Source organism: Scyliorhinus canicula, chromosome 10, assembly GCF_902713615.1.
Source record: "Scyliorhinus canicula chromosome 10, sScyCan1.1, whole genome shotgun sequence".
NCBI classification, from domain to species: domain Eukaryota; kingdom Metazoa; phylum Chordata; class Chondrichthyes; order Carcharhiniformes; family Scyliorhinidae; genus Scyliorhinus; species Scyliorhinus canicula.
This window is the reverse complement of record NC_052155.1, coordinates 116,100,541-116,120,969: the sequence shown is the minus strand read 5'-3', so window position 1 is coordinate 116,120,969 and position 20,429 is coordinate 116,100,541. Positions and strand designations below refer to the sequence as shown.

General features: G+C 45.2%; 1 protein-coding gene across 8 annotated transcripts in view; it reads left to right on the top strand.

The window, feature by feature from the left end:
- stau2 (staufen double-stranded RNA binding protein 2) overlaps window positions 1–20,429 on the top strand; it is a 459,368-nt gene that overhangs the window by 349,687 nt on the left and 89,252 nt on the right. For 7 of the 8 annotated variants that reach the window (XM_038809615.1, XM_038809614.1, XM_038809617.1 and 4 more), the window contains one exon: window positions 47–160. In XM_038809615.1, coding sequence (XP_038665543.1) covers window positions 47–160 — 114 coding nt within the window. Of the gene's footprint in view, window positions 1–46; window positions 162–20,429 lie in introns of those variants that run through there. The other variant, XM_038809621.1, reaches the window with a different exon arrangement.

Below are 20,429 nucleotides of genomic sequence, written 5' to 3'. Positions count from 1 at the left end.
TAATCAGTAGTTTCACTTCCTGTACTATGTATTATTCTTCTTCTAGGTGCAATACAGTGATATGCAGAACGGCAAAGAATGTATGACCTACCTGACACTTTCACCTGTGCAAATAACATTTCATGGCATAGGAAGCTCCATTGAAGCTAGCCGTGATCAGGTAACCAAAAATGTAATCTATATTAAAACTGAATTTATTGGTTTATTTCTCATTTCCATTTCCTAATGCGTCCAACTAGACTAAGAGGACTGGCTGGTGACCACAAATACCATCAGGGCCTCATAGTCTACCCACCTGCTGAGGAACGCTGAAGTACGAAGCCTTGACTTTTTTTTATCCTTCCGATTGCTACACAATGTTAGGAAACATCAGGAATCTATAAGTTAGCAAAGACTATAATTTGAGTTTTAATCTCCCAATGCATGGCCACACAGGGTAGTTTTTTTTTCCAATTGTCTATCTATTTATTTTAATAGTTACTACTAGTATTACTACTAGTTGTAAAAGATTAATCTATTTAGGTTTGAAGAAGATAATGCTTTTATGAAATTCAAGTGAGAGGTTATGAAGAGTTGGTATGTAGACAAAAGTGCTGGTTTACATCAGAGTTGGAAACATTGTAGAAAATGTAACTGAATTGAAATCTTATTATTCCTGAATTCATTACAGTAAAGTACTATAAAGATAACATCAGTTTCATTCCAACATTCAGGTAGGAGGACTCGATTCATTGTTGATTCCTATTGAAGCATGAAATTAACTCCACAGAAGATAGGGTCTATTGTGTTCATATATTATGATCCTAAGGCTTCATATTCAGTTGAAGGTTTTTCATTACCGCTAATAGATTTACCATTGTATATTGTAAATGAGTAACAATTTTCATTATGATGATAAATGATTTGTTAAGTATATCTGGCTTTTGAAACTAGTGTTGCATGAAAAATGCTAAAGTTCAATTGGTGCCCGAAAGCATAGAAAATTGCCCCAATAAAAAGTTATCCCTCTTCCCCCAAATCCTGTTCCAATAAAACAAAATAACCATTCAACTTCATGCAATCATGATACAATTTGTTCCACATATTATTTGAAATTATGGCATAAAGTTTATTACCTATAGATTATTCAGCAGTGCGAGAATATTTTCCCACCGGATTTTCTGGTTACTTTGACTGAACCTACTCTTCCAGTCATTAAAAAACAAAGGGTATCTATAGGAAATGTTAATCAATTGATTTATCATCAAAATAGTTTCTGTTTATGCTCATTCTATGAATTACACATTTGGAAGCAATTAATTGGTCATGTGCATCCTGAATATATTGTATTATGTTTTACTGTCTTATCCATACGTTCAATTTTTGCCAATACTTAAGAACATTTGTCCGGAAAGCACTACGTATACACTTTAAAAAAAAGTCCAGTGCAGTTATTCAAAAGTCTAGTTTTTCCATATAAAAAGAAAACCCTCTTTCTTTTTGGAGAATGGAGAATCCCATCCCTGATCTCCCCAATCCATAGAATCCCTACAATGCAGAAGGAGACCAGGCTGCATGGACCGGCTGAAAGAGCATCTTTCCTAGGCCCAATTCCACACTTTATCCCTATAATCCCCACTTTGTTGGATACTAAGGGGCAATTTTGCATGGTCCAGCCATCTAGCCTGCACATCTTTGGACTGTGGGAGGAAACCGGAGCATCCAGGGGAAGCCTATGAAAGACGGGAGAATGTGCAAATTCGACACAGTCACCAGAGGTTGGAATTGAACCCGGGTTCCTGCCACTATGAGGCAGCAGTGCTAACCACTGTGCCAACATGCCACCCCACTCATTGCAATCTCTATACCTGTTTTTGAGGACTTGCCAATCTAGTCCTTACATGTCTCCTGTCATCAGCTTAATGAACTATTTCACCATGTAAGTTGAGAAAGCAAGCTAATGGATGATAGGATTCTGCACTGGAGCACAGTGTGTTACATCACAATTCATATTCTAACTCTCATTTCACAAAATGCTGCAGGAACTGGAATGTTCCACTGAGGTTGCAGTTATTGGGGAACTCCTAGCCAATGATGTAGCTGATCACTGTTAACATGATGTGTACCAAATGTTGAATAAAGGTTTATTTTCAAGAGTAACATTTTTCTTCTTGGTGAGGAAGATAGGAAAAAATAATTGGCATATTTCACTTAACTGTGGTAGCTGAGCCCATCCTCTCATCAGCTGACATCTATCTACATGTGCACACTTTCCAGCAGGGTTATCGTACATAGGAATTTAGAAAGTTGGGGGGGGGGGGGGGGGGGGTGGTGTTTCTTTTATGTCTTTAAATATGAGGTCTCTTTTAGTACTTCATCATCATCCTGACTATTAGCATCTAAAATATTTTAAGAATCATTTATCAAACCTGATAGTTTCTTAATTGGTTTGCTGCAGTACACAGCAAAAACAAATTTTTATGTTCGTAAAAAATTGTCCATAGTAATCAGTACAAACAAGAACAAGCAAAAGAAATAAAGGCAAAACATCACAGTCAAATCTAAAAGTACAAAAAGAGAAAGGCAGCACGGTGGCGCAGTGGTTAGCATTGCTGCCTCACAGCGCCGAGGTTCCAGGTTCGATCCCGGCACTGGGTCACTGGCCATGTGGAGTTTGCACATCCTCGTCGTGTTTGCATGGGTTTCGCCCCCTCAACCAAAAGATGTCCTGGTTAGGTGGATTGATCACACTAAATTGCCCCTTAATTGGACAAAAATGAATTGGGTATGCTAAAAAAAAATTTTAAGTACAAAAAGAGAAAAACCAAGGCAGGAATTGAACCCGGGTGTCTGGCGCTGTGAGGCAGTAATGATAGCCACTGTTCCACCACACAATAACTGTGGTGAGAGTATGCAAAGACAAACTCCTCGCAGTCCTCCTATGGTTCCAAGTTTGTTTGCCACTAAGGGAGCAGTGGCCAAACCTGATTCCCTCATACTTGCTATATGTGAAATTGTGGGTCCCATGCACCACTGCATCATTAAACCACCTTTTCATATTTGTTCTTCTCTAGTTCCATTCATGAGTGGATTTAATTCATCTCCCCCACTCTCCACCAACAATCCCCCTCTCGCCCCCAAAAAAATTATGGAGCATTCCATTTGCTGAAGATTGGGGTCTTCAATTTAAAATCGGGGCTACATAGTACAGTATATTTATTATACCCGCCTGTAACGATTAAGCATTTTCTTTAATCATTGTATAGAACACAAAGATAATATTCGATCCTCGAAAGTGCTTAATCATAAAGGAATATTCAGTGGAATAAATAGCTCAAGTTTGTTGCATGCACCATTGACACCTGTTTATTAGTCACTGACAGTTCTGATTCATGACTGAGTGACTGCTGGACTACTCTTCAAATGAACCCTGTTGTGAGCTCTTCTACCGCCTACTGAATGCAGACTGTTTGAAGTTTCTTTTTCACATTTCTGAGACATTAGTGCAGCAGGACACCTCCAATGGGGTCCTTAATGTCACCAAGTCAGCAGCTGTTGAACTTTTTTCACTCTGGAATGAGCTGTCTTTTTCTTTAAAGGCTGTATTCCAGTTAACATTACTGATAGTCCATTACTTTAGTTAGACAAAACAATAACAAAATAAGTCTGTTGTGAGAAGAAAGGTTTATTTTTTTGTAGTTGTGCCAAACTCAGTAGTATATCTTGTACAGTGCGCAAATCCAAAAGTAATATCTATATGTTATTGAAGAGTATAATCACAGGGAAACTGTACATACCTCAGAAGATCTTTGTTGTGCTTTAATATTATGAACACAGTTGTTAGTTTCAATGTTGGGCCAAGGCTGCATTTCAGAATTTTGAATGCATGAGTGGAAATTTAGGGAAATATTTATCTTTAAATAAATATTATTTATCTTTAGCCCATTAATGCTAAATATTGCATTCTGTCATCAAAGCTAACAGTGTAAAGCAGACAGTGCAGATGCATTAAATTTGTCACCTGAAGATGTTTTATGTTGGACAAGGAAAACTGGATGGAATCTGTTATTTCCAGTAGTTGCTCTATCCCAGAAAAACTAGTCTCAGTGTGTAATTTCTATGGCTCAAATTTTCTGGTCTCCGCATCTTCAGGACATTGTGGAAATCCTGATGCACAGAAATACATGAAAATTGCCTGGGAAGTATAAATTTCCGATTGGCTGATTGTTTGCTAACTGGGACTCTCTGCGAATGTCTCCAACCCTGAGCCAAGGGATTTCCCTGCATATTTACCCTGGAAATGTTAGACACTTTAATACCTGGCCTAATTCAGTGGTTAGCTGGGTTAACTCAACTGAGCACCACAACCCCAAATTACCTCCCTCCTCAAAGACCGAACTAACCCCTCACCCAACAACCCCCGGACAACCTCCTGGACTCTATTACCCCCACAACCTGATCCAACCACCTCCCCCTACATGACACAACTGCCTCCTCAATCACCCGATCCAATCCAACTGCCCCCAACCTGACCTAACCACCTACCCATCCTCCCAACTCCCCCCCCCCCCCCCGATTGACCTAATCTGACTATTCCCTCTACCTGACTCAACTACCCTACCGACCACCGACTTCCCCCTTGACCCAAGTCAACTACTCCCTGACCATCCACGACCTGAACCAACGACCATGCAGCTACCCATCCAACCCAACGACCCCCCACGACCACCCATCTCTGACCAACCCCCTACTCCCAACCCCTGACCAATCCCTGACCACCAAATTTCACACCTCTCTGACAACAGCCCGATCACTCGACTACCCTCCCAAACTGGCCATCCACCCTCAATCCCACCTGACCGATCCCCTGACCCAATTACCCACTTATCCACCTCACCCATGACTAGCCCGGTTATTAGTGGTGCTACCAAGCCACTGTTAATAATCAGCTTTTACGTTCCCCATCCATAGTACTTTCTGTACCCTTGCTACCCTCAGCACTTCTTCCAAGTGGAGTTCAACAATTCCCCCTTCATCAGCTAAGGGAAGGCAGTAAGTGGTAATCAGCAGGAGGTTTCCTTGCCCAAGTCTGACCTGATACCTTGAGACTTCAGAGGCTCTAGAGTCAATGTTAAGGCCTCCCAGAGCCACTTCCTCCTGACTGGATAGCACTGTGCCTCTGCTGGGGACAGGACATACCCAGGACTGATGGTGAAAGAATCTGGGACTTCTGCGAGGCATGTTTCAGTGAATATGACTGTCAGGCTGTTGCTTGACTAGTCTGTGAGACAGCTCTTCAGTTTTGGCACAAACACCCAGATGTTGGCCTTTGTAGGGTTGACTGGACAGAGTACACCTTCATTGTTTCTGCTGCCTCGGTCGATGCTGGGTACAACTGGTCTTGTTCATTGTGGTGGTCTGCTGCACTCTCCTTAACATGGCCCTCCAGTGAAGTGTGGATCTTGAGGATGGTGAGGTTTTGGAAAGTCACAATTCATAAGAGGAAATGGAGAAGAGGAGGTGGAGGAAGATGATGCAGAATATCAAAGTGCTTCACCTGCACAAGAAGGTGGCCAGGACACGTGCGGGGGTTCGAGGTTTCTCACCAGGTTGCCATTAACAGCCCTTAGGGCAGCACAGGAGCACAGTGGTTAGCATGGTTGCTTCACAGCACCAGGGTCCCAGGTCCGATTCCCAGCTTGGGTCACTGTCTGTGTGAAGTCTGCACGTTCTCCCCTGTCTGCGTGGGTTTCCTCCAGGTGCTCCGGTTTCCTCCCCCAGTCCAAAGATATGCAGGTTAGGTGGATTGGCCATGCTAAATTGGCCTTAGTGTCCAGAAAAGGTTAGGTGGGGTTACGGGTATGGGGTGGAGGTGTGGGGCTTAAGTGAGATGCTCGTTACATGGGCCGATGCAAACTCGATGGGCCGAATGGTCTCCTTCTGCACTGTAAATTCTGTGTTCTAATACAGGGACATTTCAACTGAGCCGTCTAACCCAGGAGGATGGGCACATATGTAACTAACTCTTAGCTGCCTGTGCTAACCTTTTGAAAAGGCAGGCTGGAATATGTAAACTTTTGTTATCAATGAAGGATGAATAAGTGCCCAGATGTTTCACTGTCACCTTGCTCTCCTTCACCACTTCATACCGTTTTCCTTGTCCCATCAGTAATCAAAGGAGATTTACATGTCTGTCTTCAAGTGTCATTATTTGCATGCCGACCTGAACATTTCGGGGGCAACTTCGATCACTGGGCATTGCAAATGCTCCCTCTGTCACAGGGGTCAAGGAGGTTGAACATAGTGATGGTGCCCAGTGAAGGGGTGGTACCCTCATCTTCTTAGGTAACATTGTCAGTCCGTAGCTGATGCTCAGGGTGGTTGGAGTGGATCATCAGTTGGGGCACAGTTTGCATCCCTTCAGTTATCTCTATGCCATCAGCATCACTGACCAGTGCATGTTAATGTGGTATTTGAACACCAGTGCATACTTCTCACGCATCTTCAAAGTGCTGCCACGTAAGGCTTTCCATGAGGTTAGGCACTTACTCAGTGGAGGAGCTCATGTACTCAAAGGTCTTTGAAGCAGGTGGCTCTGCATTGCTGAGGCTTCCCAATGCAACTTAAAGTTCATTGTACTGTCTGATGGGGTGGAGTGCAATGCTCCCCTTTAATGAGCAAAGTGATAACAATCTCCACCATGAATGTCCTATCTCACCATGTATGACTTCCACGAATATGGTTGTATCCATTGCTCCTATCTCTTCCTCCTCCCACTGTGATCGCTTGCAGATAGGGGACCCTCTCTAGCCATTATTAGCTCATTTTTCCTGCAAGGAGAAAAGAGAGGCACCGCTGTTCATTCGGAGCTGTATGTATTAATGATGACTAAGTCTTCAGCAGCAATCTGGTACTGAGCCTCACTGAAGAGCCAGGAAGCACCCTGGACACACACTCTTCCCAAGGTCAGGACCAGCATACGCCCTGAGACTGCTCAGCTGGTGTGTCTGCTGGAGGGTGAAGATAGGCCTGTCCTGAGCACTGGGTATAGCTCTCATCTTGACAGAACATGCCAGATCATTGAACCTCTAGTGACAGCGAATCTGACTTCTGCAGATTGCACTTCTTCCCTCAATGTGTCAGCGATGTACATCCATGCCTGCTTGGTTTGAGTAGGTGGCCGCCTCCTGCTACCGTGTGGGAAAAGGACTTCCCCCTTATCCCTGGCCTTGATCGGGAAGACCTCCAGGTCTGCATCAGAGAGAATCGAGGGGCTGCAAACTCTACCCAGGTTCCAGGATTATGGCTCTCCTGACACATTCAAATTCCAATCTTGTCTTCCAGTCATTGCACATGCGGGTGCACGGGAATTGGAGATATGGGTCGGAATTCTCCGACCCCCGCAGGGTCGGGGAATCGCCCGGGGCCGGCGTAAATCCCGCCCCCGCCGTGGCCGGAATTCTCCACCACCCGGGAATCGGCGGGAGTGGGAATCACGCCGCGCCAATCAGCATGCCCCCCGCGGCGATTCTCCGGCCCGCGATGGGCCGAAGTCCCGCCACTGATAGGCCTCTCCCACCGGCTGGTAGTGGAGCATCTCTGGTGCCGGCGGGATTGGCGGCGCGAGCGGGCCCCCGGGGTCCTGGGGGGGGGGCGTGGGGCGATTGGGTCCCACCGATCGGCGGGCGGGCCAGTGCCGTGGGGGCACTCTTTTTCTTCCGCCGCCGCCACGCCCTCCACCATGGCAGAGGCAGAAGAGACCCCCCTACCACGCATGCGCCGGTGGTGACGTCAGCGGCCGCTGATGCACCGGCGCATGCGCGGACCGGCGAAGGCCTTTCGGCCAGCCCCGATGCCGGGCGGCAGGCGTCAAAGGCCATTGGCACCGGTTTTGGTGCCAGTCCACATGGCGGAAACCACTCCGGCGCAGGCCTAGCCCCTCTCCGCACCTTTTGGGGAGGCCTGACGCCGGAGTGGTTGGCGCCACTCCGCTACGCCGGGACCCCCCGCCCCGTCGTGTAGGGGAGAATCCCGGCCATGATTGCTGACAATTAAAGGGACAATTAAGGCATCATAAGTAATCTATTCACCAACATTTTACATTGCCCCATGCAATTTTAGGCTCATTGCATGAACAAAACGGTCAGGTGGGCAACACGTTTTATAAAATTATCATCGAAGAGCAGGATAAAAGGTCCTCACTTCCATTTTATTTGCAAGTTTGCTGCTGTCATAGTTCAGAGTTTTGCCAGATTTCCTTTCGATTGCTGGTGCTTTTTAAACTTGCCAAGCTATATTTGAGGGTATTATCGTCTCTGGAAGCTTAAATTGAGGATTGCAGCACAGTGCGCCCTTAGTTGGGAGGCACAGGATAGTATCCACAGCTGATGGGACCTCCTCTGAAGAGGAAGAGCGGGTCAGGAGGGAGTGGAGGCCAGGTGAGCGTGGACAACGTCTCAGGGAGGGACCGTTGGGAGGAGAGGCACAAGCTCAGTTGGTGCAGTCCCAGCAGGGAGGTCACGATGGTAGACTCTGCAGGACATGCCATCACCCTGTGGCTAGAGTTAATAGGCAGCTCATCAACTACCTCAACATGTCCAAATCAAGTGCCAAATGGGGCTCCATATCTCTGGGGATGCAGTGACAGCAAATGCCAGATGCTCGGGCCAGAAATTGCCTCCACTGTGTGGGTGGCTTTGTAGGTCAGAGTGGCCCTCAGCTTCTACCCCACTGATTTTTTCTGGGGGTCAGTGGGGAGAATCAGTGTGGTGTACCTCAATCAGCTGCACACAGTCAAGTGTCATGTTTGTCACTGATGCTCGCTTCAGACATGTTACCCTGGCAACTCACATGATGCTTACATCTTCCGACACTCAGGTGTCCAAGGCTGTTGGTGGCTTCTGCAGGATTGGCAGATGGCTCTTTGGTGACAAGAGCTATCTCTTGAAAAGAGAGCTCGTGACCCAACTCCTGCACCCAAGGACAGAAGGAGAGGAGGTCATACCTCCACAAGGGAGATGGTGGAGAGGACCATCGGGTTGCTTGATGTGCATTTTGGATGCCTGGATCAATCAGGGAGCACTGCAATACCCTCCAATGTATGTCACGCCTGTCGTCTTGGAAGCTGTGCTCTGCACAATCTGGCTCTGGCAGGGGACTACTCACTGGAGACTGAGGATAGCAATGCAGCTCCAAAGACTGCAGAGGATAACCCTGATGGATCTGATGAGGTTCCCGGGAAGGCACATGATGAGCACGTGGCAGCAGATGGAGGAACTCTCAGGGACACTAAGGATGCCTTTATCTTGCGACCCTTCAGCTAGGCCTCCAAACTACCTCATGCCAATGGCACTATCTCCTTACCAAACAACTGTGCGATGAGACCAACCCCATAGCTTATCTGCAGGACTATGCAATAGAGGTACAAGCCTGTGTGGCTTCTGGTACCTATTGCACCCATCACGACAAATCAGCTTATTAAAATAAAATCAATCTTTATGTCATTTTCAATGCATTTCAAAAAAATACATTCTGGCCACATCATACAGAAACTTCAAAATATTGAACACAAATTATGTCAACTGTGATAAGCCGATGTTGTGCTCATGATGCATCTGCAGGAGGAATATAACATATCATCATATAGTCAATGTGCATGCGAGGTGGACTAAGGAAGCAATGGAGAACTGCAGCATGGTGCCATCTAGATTAGAGCTTCAATGGGCTCTCTTGTTGTGACATTTCCATTTTAAATGAGAGGACCCCACAATGTTTTCACTCCCCGCTACACTCGCAACCGTTCACTGTACTTGCACCTTGATTGAGATCTCTTCCTCACCACAACCAGCGGAACGAGCTCCGCAGGGGTATTCATCTCCATGCATTCATCTCGTAGAGGGTCAGGACATGCAGATTGGGAAACCCACCACCCATTCTTCTGTGCTCCACTGCATTATGGCTTCTCTTCTCCTGAGAGAGAAGAAAGCATTTGTTATTAGTGCTGTCTTAACCTGAAATGCTATTTCAGCTTGCAGAGCCAGGTTGTAGGGTGTATCAGAGTGGCACTTCCCACCCTTAGTGCACTCAAGCCAAGCATGTAGGCATTCCAACCTTGGCAGTATCGGCTTCAGTGCCAGTTAACACACACACTCTTAGACACCTGAGTGTCACAGGGAATGGCCACCCAACTACACATCTCCACACAATTCCATGCCATCTCTGTGCTCACCCTTGCCAACCGCAGATGTTAAAACTTTTTGTGCACTGAAGCCATGTGTGGCTACCACAATGTGCCCATGGGCCTTGATGGCAATCTCTGCCCACGGTTTCTTGATGACATGCGGTGGCCTCCTCTTACCATCCCTGCACATCAAAATGTCACTGACCTCTGCCACCAGATCCCCAAGGCATTCATTGGAGAAACAGGGGGACTGGGTGCTCCCTGGACTTGGCCTCCAACCTTCCATGCAAACAGGTGCTCACAATGCTTCTTTCTTTGGTTTTAGAAAACCCACTCTGCCTTACCCATAACCCCTGGCAGGCCTTGGGGTGCTGCCTACTGAGTTTTAAACCGCCTGCTGGGTCCCCATTGGACCTGGCACCCAACTAGTTCCCAGCGCTGCCCGCACTAACTGGCTAACTGGAAAACATGTTTCATCTGGTTTTATATGGCCACCCAGTGAGAAATTGCATTGAGGATCGGATCTCACCTGGAAGGGGACTCTACATCCGGTTCTTGGCCCGCCAATTTTGCGTGTATGCCGAGCGTGAAATTCGGTCCCCAAAATCTAATACTTACTATCTGAAGAGGCTCACCTTCTCAAAGACAACTCGGGAAGGATAGTAAAATTAAATGGTGAAAATACACAGCAGGTCTGTCAACATTTGAAGAAGGGGAAAACCATTGGACATTTGAAGTAGAAAGCCTTGCTCGCAATGTCCCTATCCCAAGAGTGAATATAAAATGCAAAAAGATTCCATCTGGAGTCATTGAATCATGATTAGAATTGAAAGCCTCGGCTAATTATTTTCCTTTCCCTAGCTTGCAGTGGTGAGGCCCATTCTAACAGTACTTCTGCTCTGGCTGAGAGCAGCTAACTCTTACAAAGTTAGTATATTTGTACTGTGGACTTTTTCCTGCTGATCTCCCTGCCCCGCCTCCTCCTTTTGTTTTGGTTAGCCTTATAAAGGGGTTCTCCTGTCGGTGTTCAATCAGATCTGACAAAGGCTTTCTGTCTGAAATGTCCAACGGCTTTTTCTGTTTCAAATGTTGACAGACCTGCTGTGTATGTTCAGCATTATTTATTTATATATGGATAAAGATACTATTAGACAAGGGTATTACTGTGATTAAAGGACTTAAGATTTGTTTTTGTCAACTTGGTTGAATATATCGTCACTGTAAAATGAACCTTGTTTGGATCTCACACATACACAAACCCTTGCTTTGCAGTGTGTCAGACTATTATTTGGAAATAAAAACAGAAAATGCTGGATAAACTCAGCAGGTCTCGCAACATCTGTGGCGAGAGAAACAAAGTTTTTTTTTAAATTTAGATTACCCAATTATTTTTTCTAATTAAGGGGCAATTTAGCGTGGCCAATCCACCTACTCTGCACGTTTTTGGGTTGTGGGGGCGAAACCCACGCAGACACGGGGAGAATGTGCAAACTCCACACAGACAGTGACCCAGAGCCGGGATCGAACCTGGGACCTCAGCGCCGTGAGGCGGTTGTGCTAACCACTAGGCCACTGTGCTGCCCGCGAGAGAAACAAAGTTAATGTTTCAAGTCGATTGACCCTTTTATTAACTGGACTGAAGGGAAAACTGTCAAAATTAAAAAGCAACAGCTTAAATGTTAAACGTGTTCAGTTAAAAATAAAATTATGAAAAGTACAATTCACAAACGTTTGCTATCTCTGGTATAGCACCTGTTGCAGTCCAAACTTAATAATTGAACAGCATTAGGTTTTCTAATTTCAGATATTTACTTCATAACCTCAAGTCATATTGGTATGAAAGGGCTAATGGCAAACTAACGTTTCAACTAGGAATTACTGAGTCCGGAAGGCTGGTAAGCAGAGCCTGGAGTTAAGCTTGATTGCAATGTTGTTCTAACCTCTGACTACCAACACCCAGGAAACAACAGGGATACAAAATGGTGAATTGGGGAGGGCAGTTGTAAAAAAAAGGAATTATTGTAAAGCTGCTTTCACCCTTCACCTGAGAAACACAAGGGAGAAAAATTAGCAGACATCAAGACAGCCAGCGAAAGATTTCATTTAGCAAAAATATACTTCATGAAATATCTGGGGCATCAAAAAACATTTCAAATTGTCATAACGAGAAAGTGTAATTATATTCACGTTTTCTCCAGAGATCAAGATGTACACTGTAGTGCTTCAACACAATGATGAGAACATTACAAACATTTCAATATTTTTGTCTCAGGGAGTATAATTCGGTTGACACTATACACATTGGTCATGTTGCACTCTGAGGTGCTTAAATACACTTGCATACAGTTAGGCTTAAACACACAGTTCAAGGGGTTTTACTTGGATACCAGACCCTCGCTGTACATTAGCTGAAAGGCCTTACACAGTGGCCTTTCCCCATTACACCTTGATGGTTGCTGCCCAAGCTTGAGTGCATTGCTCAGCACATAGTCCTGGACCTTGGAATGTTCTAGACTGCAACACTCGGTCAAGGACAATTCTGCACTGGAAAATCAGCATCCTTCAGCTACAGTTGATGTTTTTCTTAGTGTGTGTCCCTGGAAACAGCCCATGGAGCACAGACTCCCGTGTCACAGAGCTGCTCAGGATGAACCTCGACAAATACCACATGCATTTCTCTCCAGACTGTCTTTGAAAAGCACATTCACCGCCCCACTCCCGCAGCCGCTTCCAGTGAAGTTGTGCAGAGACGTCCCGCCAGCCAAGCTCGGTCTTGATACTTGTTTGAAAGTTCTGTCAATGGGGCGTTCTGCCATATGACTTTGACAGTCTGTTTGAGGATCCACCCAACATGATCCATCATCTCTTTTTCCCTTAGGGCCTTGAGGACGTTATGTGCTGATTTGTGGTAAAATGTGTTTTTCTGAACAAATTTTCTCATGAGGGACAGGTGATTTGGCACGGTCCAACTACTTGGAGCATTCGGCAGCAAGATGGCCAGACCCATCCCTTGCAACACTGGGGGCAGGTAGAACCTCAGAACGTAATGTTTATGTACTGATGATCTACACACGACTTGATGCAGTCGCACACATAGGTGGCCATTAGGATGGGGGCAACGCCAAGTATGTTTCTTCTTCAAGCGGTTATTGGTTAGGCATTTGGAGTGCACTAGAATGATTGGGAGAAGGTTTATTTGATCTTAGTTTCAGACTAATTCGGCACAACATCGTGGGCCGAAGGGCCTGTACTGTGCTGTACTGTTCTATGTTCTATGTTCCCTTATTTGTTCATGGTGCCTCTTCAGACACAATCTACCTTTAATCGCCAGATGAAATTGAAGATGGCTCGGGTGACTGCTGCAGCGCAGGATCAGGGTATGGGCCAGACCGATGCCAAGTACAGCAACATCGAGAGCACCTCACACATGATGACCAGGTTCTTACCCACAATGGAGAGAGAGCATCGCTCCCACATGCCCAGTTTCTGCCTCACCTTGACAATACACTCCTTCCTGTTTTTGGTACATGCCCCAATCACTTCGAGCCATATCCCCAGCACCTACAGGTAATCTGATCTGATGGTGAAAGGGACAAGGGAACAAGCAGCCCATTTCCCAAAAAGCCTCCCTCTTGCCAAGGTAAACCTTGGCTCCTGAGGCCAGTTCAAACTGGTTGCAAATGTTCATTAGCCTGCACACCAGCATCAGATCCGAGCAGAAGACGGCGACCATATCACTGTTGAACATGAATTACAAAATTCTAGCCAAGGTCATTGCCAACTGGATCAAGTTTTCTCTGGAATAAGTGATCCACCAGGACCAGACCTGTACCTGGCGTTGGACTGGGGTGGGCACAGTAAGAAGTCTTACAGCCTTGATAAGCCTCCTGCTATTCGGGGATACAGTAGAACAGGAGCGTGGACAGCTGCCTCATCAGCCTGGACCAGGTAAAAGCATGTGACAGAATATCACACACATGCATAGAAACGTAGAAAATAGGAGCATGAGATGACCATATGGCCATTCGAGCATGTTCCACCATTCATTATGGGCAGCACAGTTGCACAACTGATAACCACTGTGGCTTCACAGCGCCAGGGTCCCAGGTTCGATTCCCGGCTTGGGTCACTGTGCGTAGTCTGCACGTTCTCCCCATGTCTGCGTGGGTTTCCTCCAGGTGCTCCGGTTTCCTCCCACAGTCCAAAGACGTGCAGGCCATGATAAATTGCCCTTAGTGACCAAAAAAGGTTAGGAGGGGTTATCGGGTTACAGGAATAGGGTGGAAATTAGGGTTTAAGTGGGCCAGTGCAGACTCGATGGGCCGATTGCCTCCTTCTGCACCGTATGTCCTATATTATGATCATGCTGATTATCTGACTCAATAGCCTAATCCCGCTTTCACCCCATATCCCTTTTGATCCCCTTCGCCCCAAGTGCTATACATAATTGCTTCTCGAAAACACGCACGCATATGTGGTTGTGGAACCTACCTCTTCGCTTACCTGATGAAGGAGCTGCAGTTCGAAAGCTAGTGATTCAAAACAAACTTGTTGGACTTTAACCTGGTATTGTAAGACTTCTTACTGTGCCCACCCCAGTCCAACGCCGGCATCTCTACATCAAGTCTATTATAAGAGGGCCATAAATCTGGTACCTCTCTGGCCCATCACCACTAATGCAATAGATTTCTATCTTCACTAAATTTTTATATCATGCCAGAGGCCTGTAACTTATTAATTACCCTCAAACTGAAAATCTCTTTGCATTGCACCCATATTTAATACAGGGTTGCAAATGGAGTCAGAACAAATTGTTCTTTTTCAGTTTTTCTTACTTTTAAATCGAGAGTCTAATAAATAGCTTATATTACCTAATTTAGATCAGTTTAAACTAAGCGCTGTAGTTAAACATTCCTTACAGGATGATATTGTGTAAATCAAGGGTCGGATTTCAGTGGGAGGCACAGGAGTGTACAGCTTCCATTTGTCAACTTGATGGCACTTCCATGAAGTTGCTTCAGCTTTTCTTTGAAGAAGGAGGAAGTTTTATGCAAGCCATTCACTGTCATTTACACCTACACCCACTCCCTTTTTCCAGACTCTCAGATAATGCAAGGTAATGCCATGACACAATCAATCAGTCACTAAAAGTATGTGACAACTGTTTTCAAGAAAACATTCTTAATTTAAAATTGTTGAATACAGTGAAAATGAGAGGGATTAACACAAATCTATCCAGTATTCGCTTTGAACTATTACAGTTCACAGATCACTTAAATAATTGAGTATTCCCCTTGCCGAATTGTCTCGGGCAAGAAGAGAACTCGGTTTCACATTTCAGATGGTGATTTAATCGAAACACTCTCAACCATTTGCTAAAAGGAGCAACTCACTATGATAATTAGTTTTGTAATTTTAGTTGGTAAAACAGTATAAAATAACACAGCAGATCAAGGTTAACTGTTTTATTCATGATTTTAAATCTAGTTTGTTGCCTACAAGTTATTGTGTTGCTGCTCTAAGAAAAGTTAATGAAAAGGTTTGGCTAGTTCAAAGTAGAGTGCTGGAACAATTAGAAATCTGCCTTCTGACAGCTCATGTGTTTCCAAGTGGTTTCCAAGACCTTATTTATGCAATTATTATTATTTTTATACTATGAAGCCATTAAATATAAATACTGCGAAAATTAATTCAATATACAAGCAAAGTAGTTTTACTATGTTCAATTTCCAGTTTCCAAAAATTTCTAAAACATTCTTGCTCTCTGGAATCAAGGTATTGTTCGTACATTCTGCAAGTTTCAGAACTTTTTTCTTTGCACTTTTTCAGTTAGCCTAACCTCAGTAATTAAGTTGGAATGGTATTTTGTGTGTACTATATGGAGAGGTAGAATTGCGTTTTATTTTTAACTTTGGGAAAGAGGAACATAGCTTTAACTCAGCAGCATCACTATTCTGATACTGGTTAATAGCAATAGTGCTAACAAGTGAGCATGCCTTTGCAGACCATTGATTAGTGTGCATATTTCACGGCCTTCCAGTCATTGCTCCTAAATTCATACTTAGTAACTTTCAGATATGATGAGTGTATCAGTTCTCAGGGGTTCTTATTGTTTAGCGACCATAGGGAAGAAGAAAATTAACATTGTTTACCGTGCACAGCTCCAGGCACCCATTTGACAGCTAAACACAGAATGGTATTGGTGGCAGTTCTTTCATCCCTTTTCCAGACAGTTATTGTGTTTTCCTGGCTTCCTTCCATCTAAAAAAGATGATGAGCATGCAGCAAACAATCCATTTCAAATGGAGTGTCCTCACATGTTGCACCTTTGTTGGGGGGGGAGGGGGGGGACGGACAGCTAGGTGACACCAAGAATATCATAAAACTGATCATAAAACTGGGGCAATTCAGCTCGGGCCAGAGAACATGAGGCGCGATTCTCCAAAATAGAGACTAAGTGTTCGCACCGTCGTGAACGCCGTCGCGTTTCACAACGGCGCGAAACAGGCGCGGGGACAACCGATTCTGGCCCCCACAGGGCGCCAGCATGGCGCTGGAGCGGTTCACGATGCTCCAGCCTCCCTTCCCTGTGCCAAATGGGCGCCGCACCAACCCGCGCATGCGCAGTTGGGCTGCGCCAATTCGCGAATGAGCAGGGGACTTATTCAACGTTCCGGCCCCGACGCAACATGGCGTGGTGGTTCTGGGCCCAGAAGCGGAAGGAGGTAGGCCTGGGGGGGGGGGGGGGGGGGGGGGCGGCCTACCGATCGGTGAGCCCCGATCGCGGGCCAGACCACATTGAATCCCCCCCCCCCCCGGGTGAAGGAGCGCTGTTCCCTGCCCCACAGGCCGCTCCCCCCCCTTCGCGCAGAGTTCCCGCCGGCAGTGACCGGGTGTGGACGGCGCCGGCGGGATTCTGCCATTTTCACGCAGCCGCTCAGCCCATCCGGGCCGGAGAATCAGCGGCCCATCCGCGGACAGCGGCCTGCGACCGACAGCGCGCCAAACGCACCGGCGTAAATGGCACCGATTCTCCGCACCTCGGAGAATCGGGCTTTGGGGCGGCGTGGCGCGGTTGCGCCGATTCTCCGGCGCGGGGCTCGGAGAGTCGCGCCCATGGTGTCCCAGATGGACAATCCAGCCCCGAGTGTCTGAAATCATGGAGTCTTAATTGTAAGAAATTCTGTCTTTTTGATGCATCTAGTGCATAAATGCAGCTCTGAATTTGTTCCAGAAGCCAGAGAGGAGGGGAAGGGCCTGTGCCGACACCGTACAATGAACCAAGTGTCATAATCAGTGGGGTTAGTTTTATAGTATTCTACTTGAGATCCATTCAAGCGTGAAAGGAAATTAAGTTAAACAATCCAGTCATCTGGCTGTCTGAAAGCTGCTAATTAGAGGCTACTAAAAGCTATTTCTCTTTGAAATGAAAAGAAGTCTGGCAGATCAAAGGATCTGAGGGGATTTAAAGCCTTGTGATGTGGTTTTGCCTTTTTATTAAGTTACAGCTGCTGCTTTCTAGACATCTGTCTGAGGCAGCAGGTGTACGGCACAGGTGAATGAAAAAGTTGTGATTGTTTTTTTACTGTTTCTGCCTTACTGCTCTTTAGCTTCCAGGCAGGGGTGACTGATGGGAGAGGGGGTAGTTCTCTGCTGTGGAGGGGTTCCCTGTTATGCGGAGTTCCTTGTTATTGGGGGTCTCTGCTATGGGGGAGGGGGATTCCCTGTTATGTGGGATTTGCTGTTTGGGGGTCCTTGGTGGGAGGGGCTGGGGTGGGTGGGTAGGATTTGCATTGTGGGGATAGGGGGCCCTCCAATGGACTATGGGGGCACTGTGCAAGGGCCACTCTGGCAAATACTTGTACCAATCCACGTCCGTGTGAATCCCAGCTCAGAGGCTCATTTTGACCCATTTGCATCCTCCTGTTGGCATGGGGCACGAACCTCGCTGCTGCTGCCAGCAGGGGATTGGAGCATTGGAAATGGTTGCTGATCCCATTTTCCGCCCCAATGCTGGATTCTCTGTCCCATCAGGAACTCTGCTACTGGCGGCGTGCAGTGGAGAATCCAGCCCAACACTGCAGTGATCAAACATCTTGCAATGTTTTGTTACGGTGAAACTCAAACCTTGATAGGATGAATTTAATCTGCTTCTGATCGTCAGTTCATGGTATGATGCCTTTAACACCAAGCAGTAATATTTTAAAAAATATAATAATTGCTAAGTCTCTTGGGAGCTGAAGTCAACTATTAACGTCACCCCGTTTTATGTTGTTTAACTTTAATGTTGATCAGTTAATATGTCCTGTAATCTAGTGTAGTGAGTTTAATTTTAAAGTAGTTTTGTACTGAACCAACATGACCCAATTAGTGCTTTTTGGAGGTGCTTCTCCTGCTCCCTAACCAACCTGTTGCTGATCCTTCCTCTCGCCGAACCTCCCAATCCTTGACTCTCCCCCCGTCAGTGTTTCTTCTTGCTAAACCTGCATTCCCATTCAAGGAAGGTCCAGATCCAGATCTGATCCAAAGGTAGAGCTTCAGGATTATGAAATTCCAGTCTTGATGGTGCAGAAACACCAATCTGGAGCTGTCAAAAATCAGTGTTTTTTGTAAATGCATATAATAATATGGGAACCCAGGTATGAGTTTAATTGGCTTCGTAGCACTGGCTGCTGTGCACATTTTCACCATTCCTCACTGCAGTCGCATCCCCAGACTCCGTGCACCACTGTAGTCTGTAACTATTTATTTCCAAGGCACATCCAAAAATCCAGTAACCCTATGCAATTCATCGTCCTCCTTTCCAAATACAAGGCTAAATATACCACAGAGTTCTTCTTTTTTTAAGTGGTTTGAGCCAAAGACTTAAGCTGAAGCTGCTCCTCTTGTCTCTCACTGCTCATCTCCAGAGCCCTTGCTTACAGAAGGAGAGTCGGGAGTGGGAGTTTCAGTGAGAAGTTGGGTCAGGAAGCAGCAAGGGCCGCAAGTTGGAGGATCAGCAGTAAGATGTTAGTTAAGAAATGGGAGAGACCACGAACTGGAGGGTCAATGAGAGGAAGGGTCCGTAATGACCAGGAGGTTTGGAGGGCAGGACGTGTGGCGAGTGGTAGGTTTGGAAAGCAGTATCGGCAGGGAGTGGGAGATAGGTAGAAAGTTACCATTCTGTATTTCTTTTAGATTTTAAAATTTATTTTATTTTAAAAGTTATTTCATTTACCAACACAGGAATTTAGCAATGAAAGTAATGCAGCTTGCAGAGTATAATGTACTCATGTTATTTTCTGGTGAATAATGTCATACAGATCCCAATTACAGTTATTGCATTGTTTCTAACCGGAAAATGTGATTTGATTCACTTAAAGTTGCACTTTTCCGGAACGGAACTATAACTGTAAGTGATAATGTACTGGTAATTGTATATTACTTAACATTCTGAATCAGCAAGTAACTATAGTTACTCTCCCTTTGGTAATCCAAATCAGCTGTCTCAGGTTTTAATAACAGACCACCTACCCTTTTATCTGATAAGAACTAATTGGCATCAACATTTTGGTATGTGTGGACTTGCTGCAATGATTCAGATCAATCTGGATGAGTTTATTTTCACTAGAGAAGAGAGGGTTTTGGTAGACTGATCTAGCTTAATTTAAAAGCATTCCTTCCTATACTGACAGAATTAGATTTAACAGGTATTCCTTTGCTGCAAGAGCTAAACTGATAAAGTTGAATGGAAAAGATAAAGTTAGTTGTCCACATTCCTGCCAGAATGTTTGTTTGAAAAAAAGTATGCTGACTTAGTTTATTAATTATTACTACTTTAGGAAAGATTACAATCAATTTGCATTCAGGCTTATTCTTCTAATTTTCTTCTAATTTTGGAAAAGCAGAAGCTTGATTGACATTCATAAATGCAAATTAGTTCTGGCCTAAAAAATATTTGTGCATTTTCCTAATTAGCACATGAAGTAAGTTCTTACTTCTAATGTTGTATAAATGAGAGAGGAAATCAATTAAAATTATTTAGTATTAAATTGTCGATGACTCTCTGTCCTTGTCTCATTTTGACAGTAATTGTTATTTGAAGTACAATCTTTCTGGAATGATATCTGAGCTTCTTGTATTCCGCCCTCTTCCAGCTTGTATTCATGTATCAATATTATTCTCAGCTGGAAGGCCAGGGTGGTTATTGTATGGAAGGTGAATGGTAGCAATGCAATTCATTGATCAATTACGAGGAAAGTAGATGAGTGCCACAATGGACAACTCCACC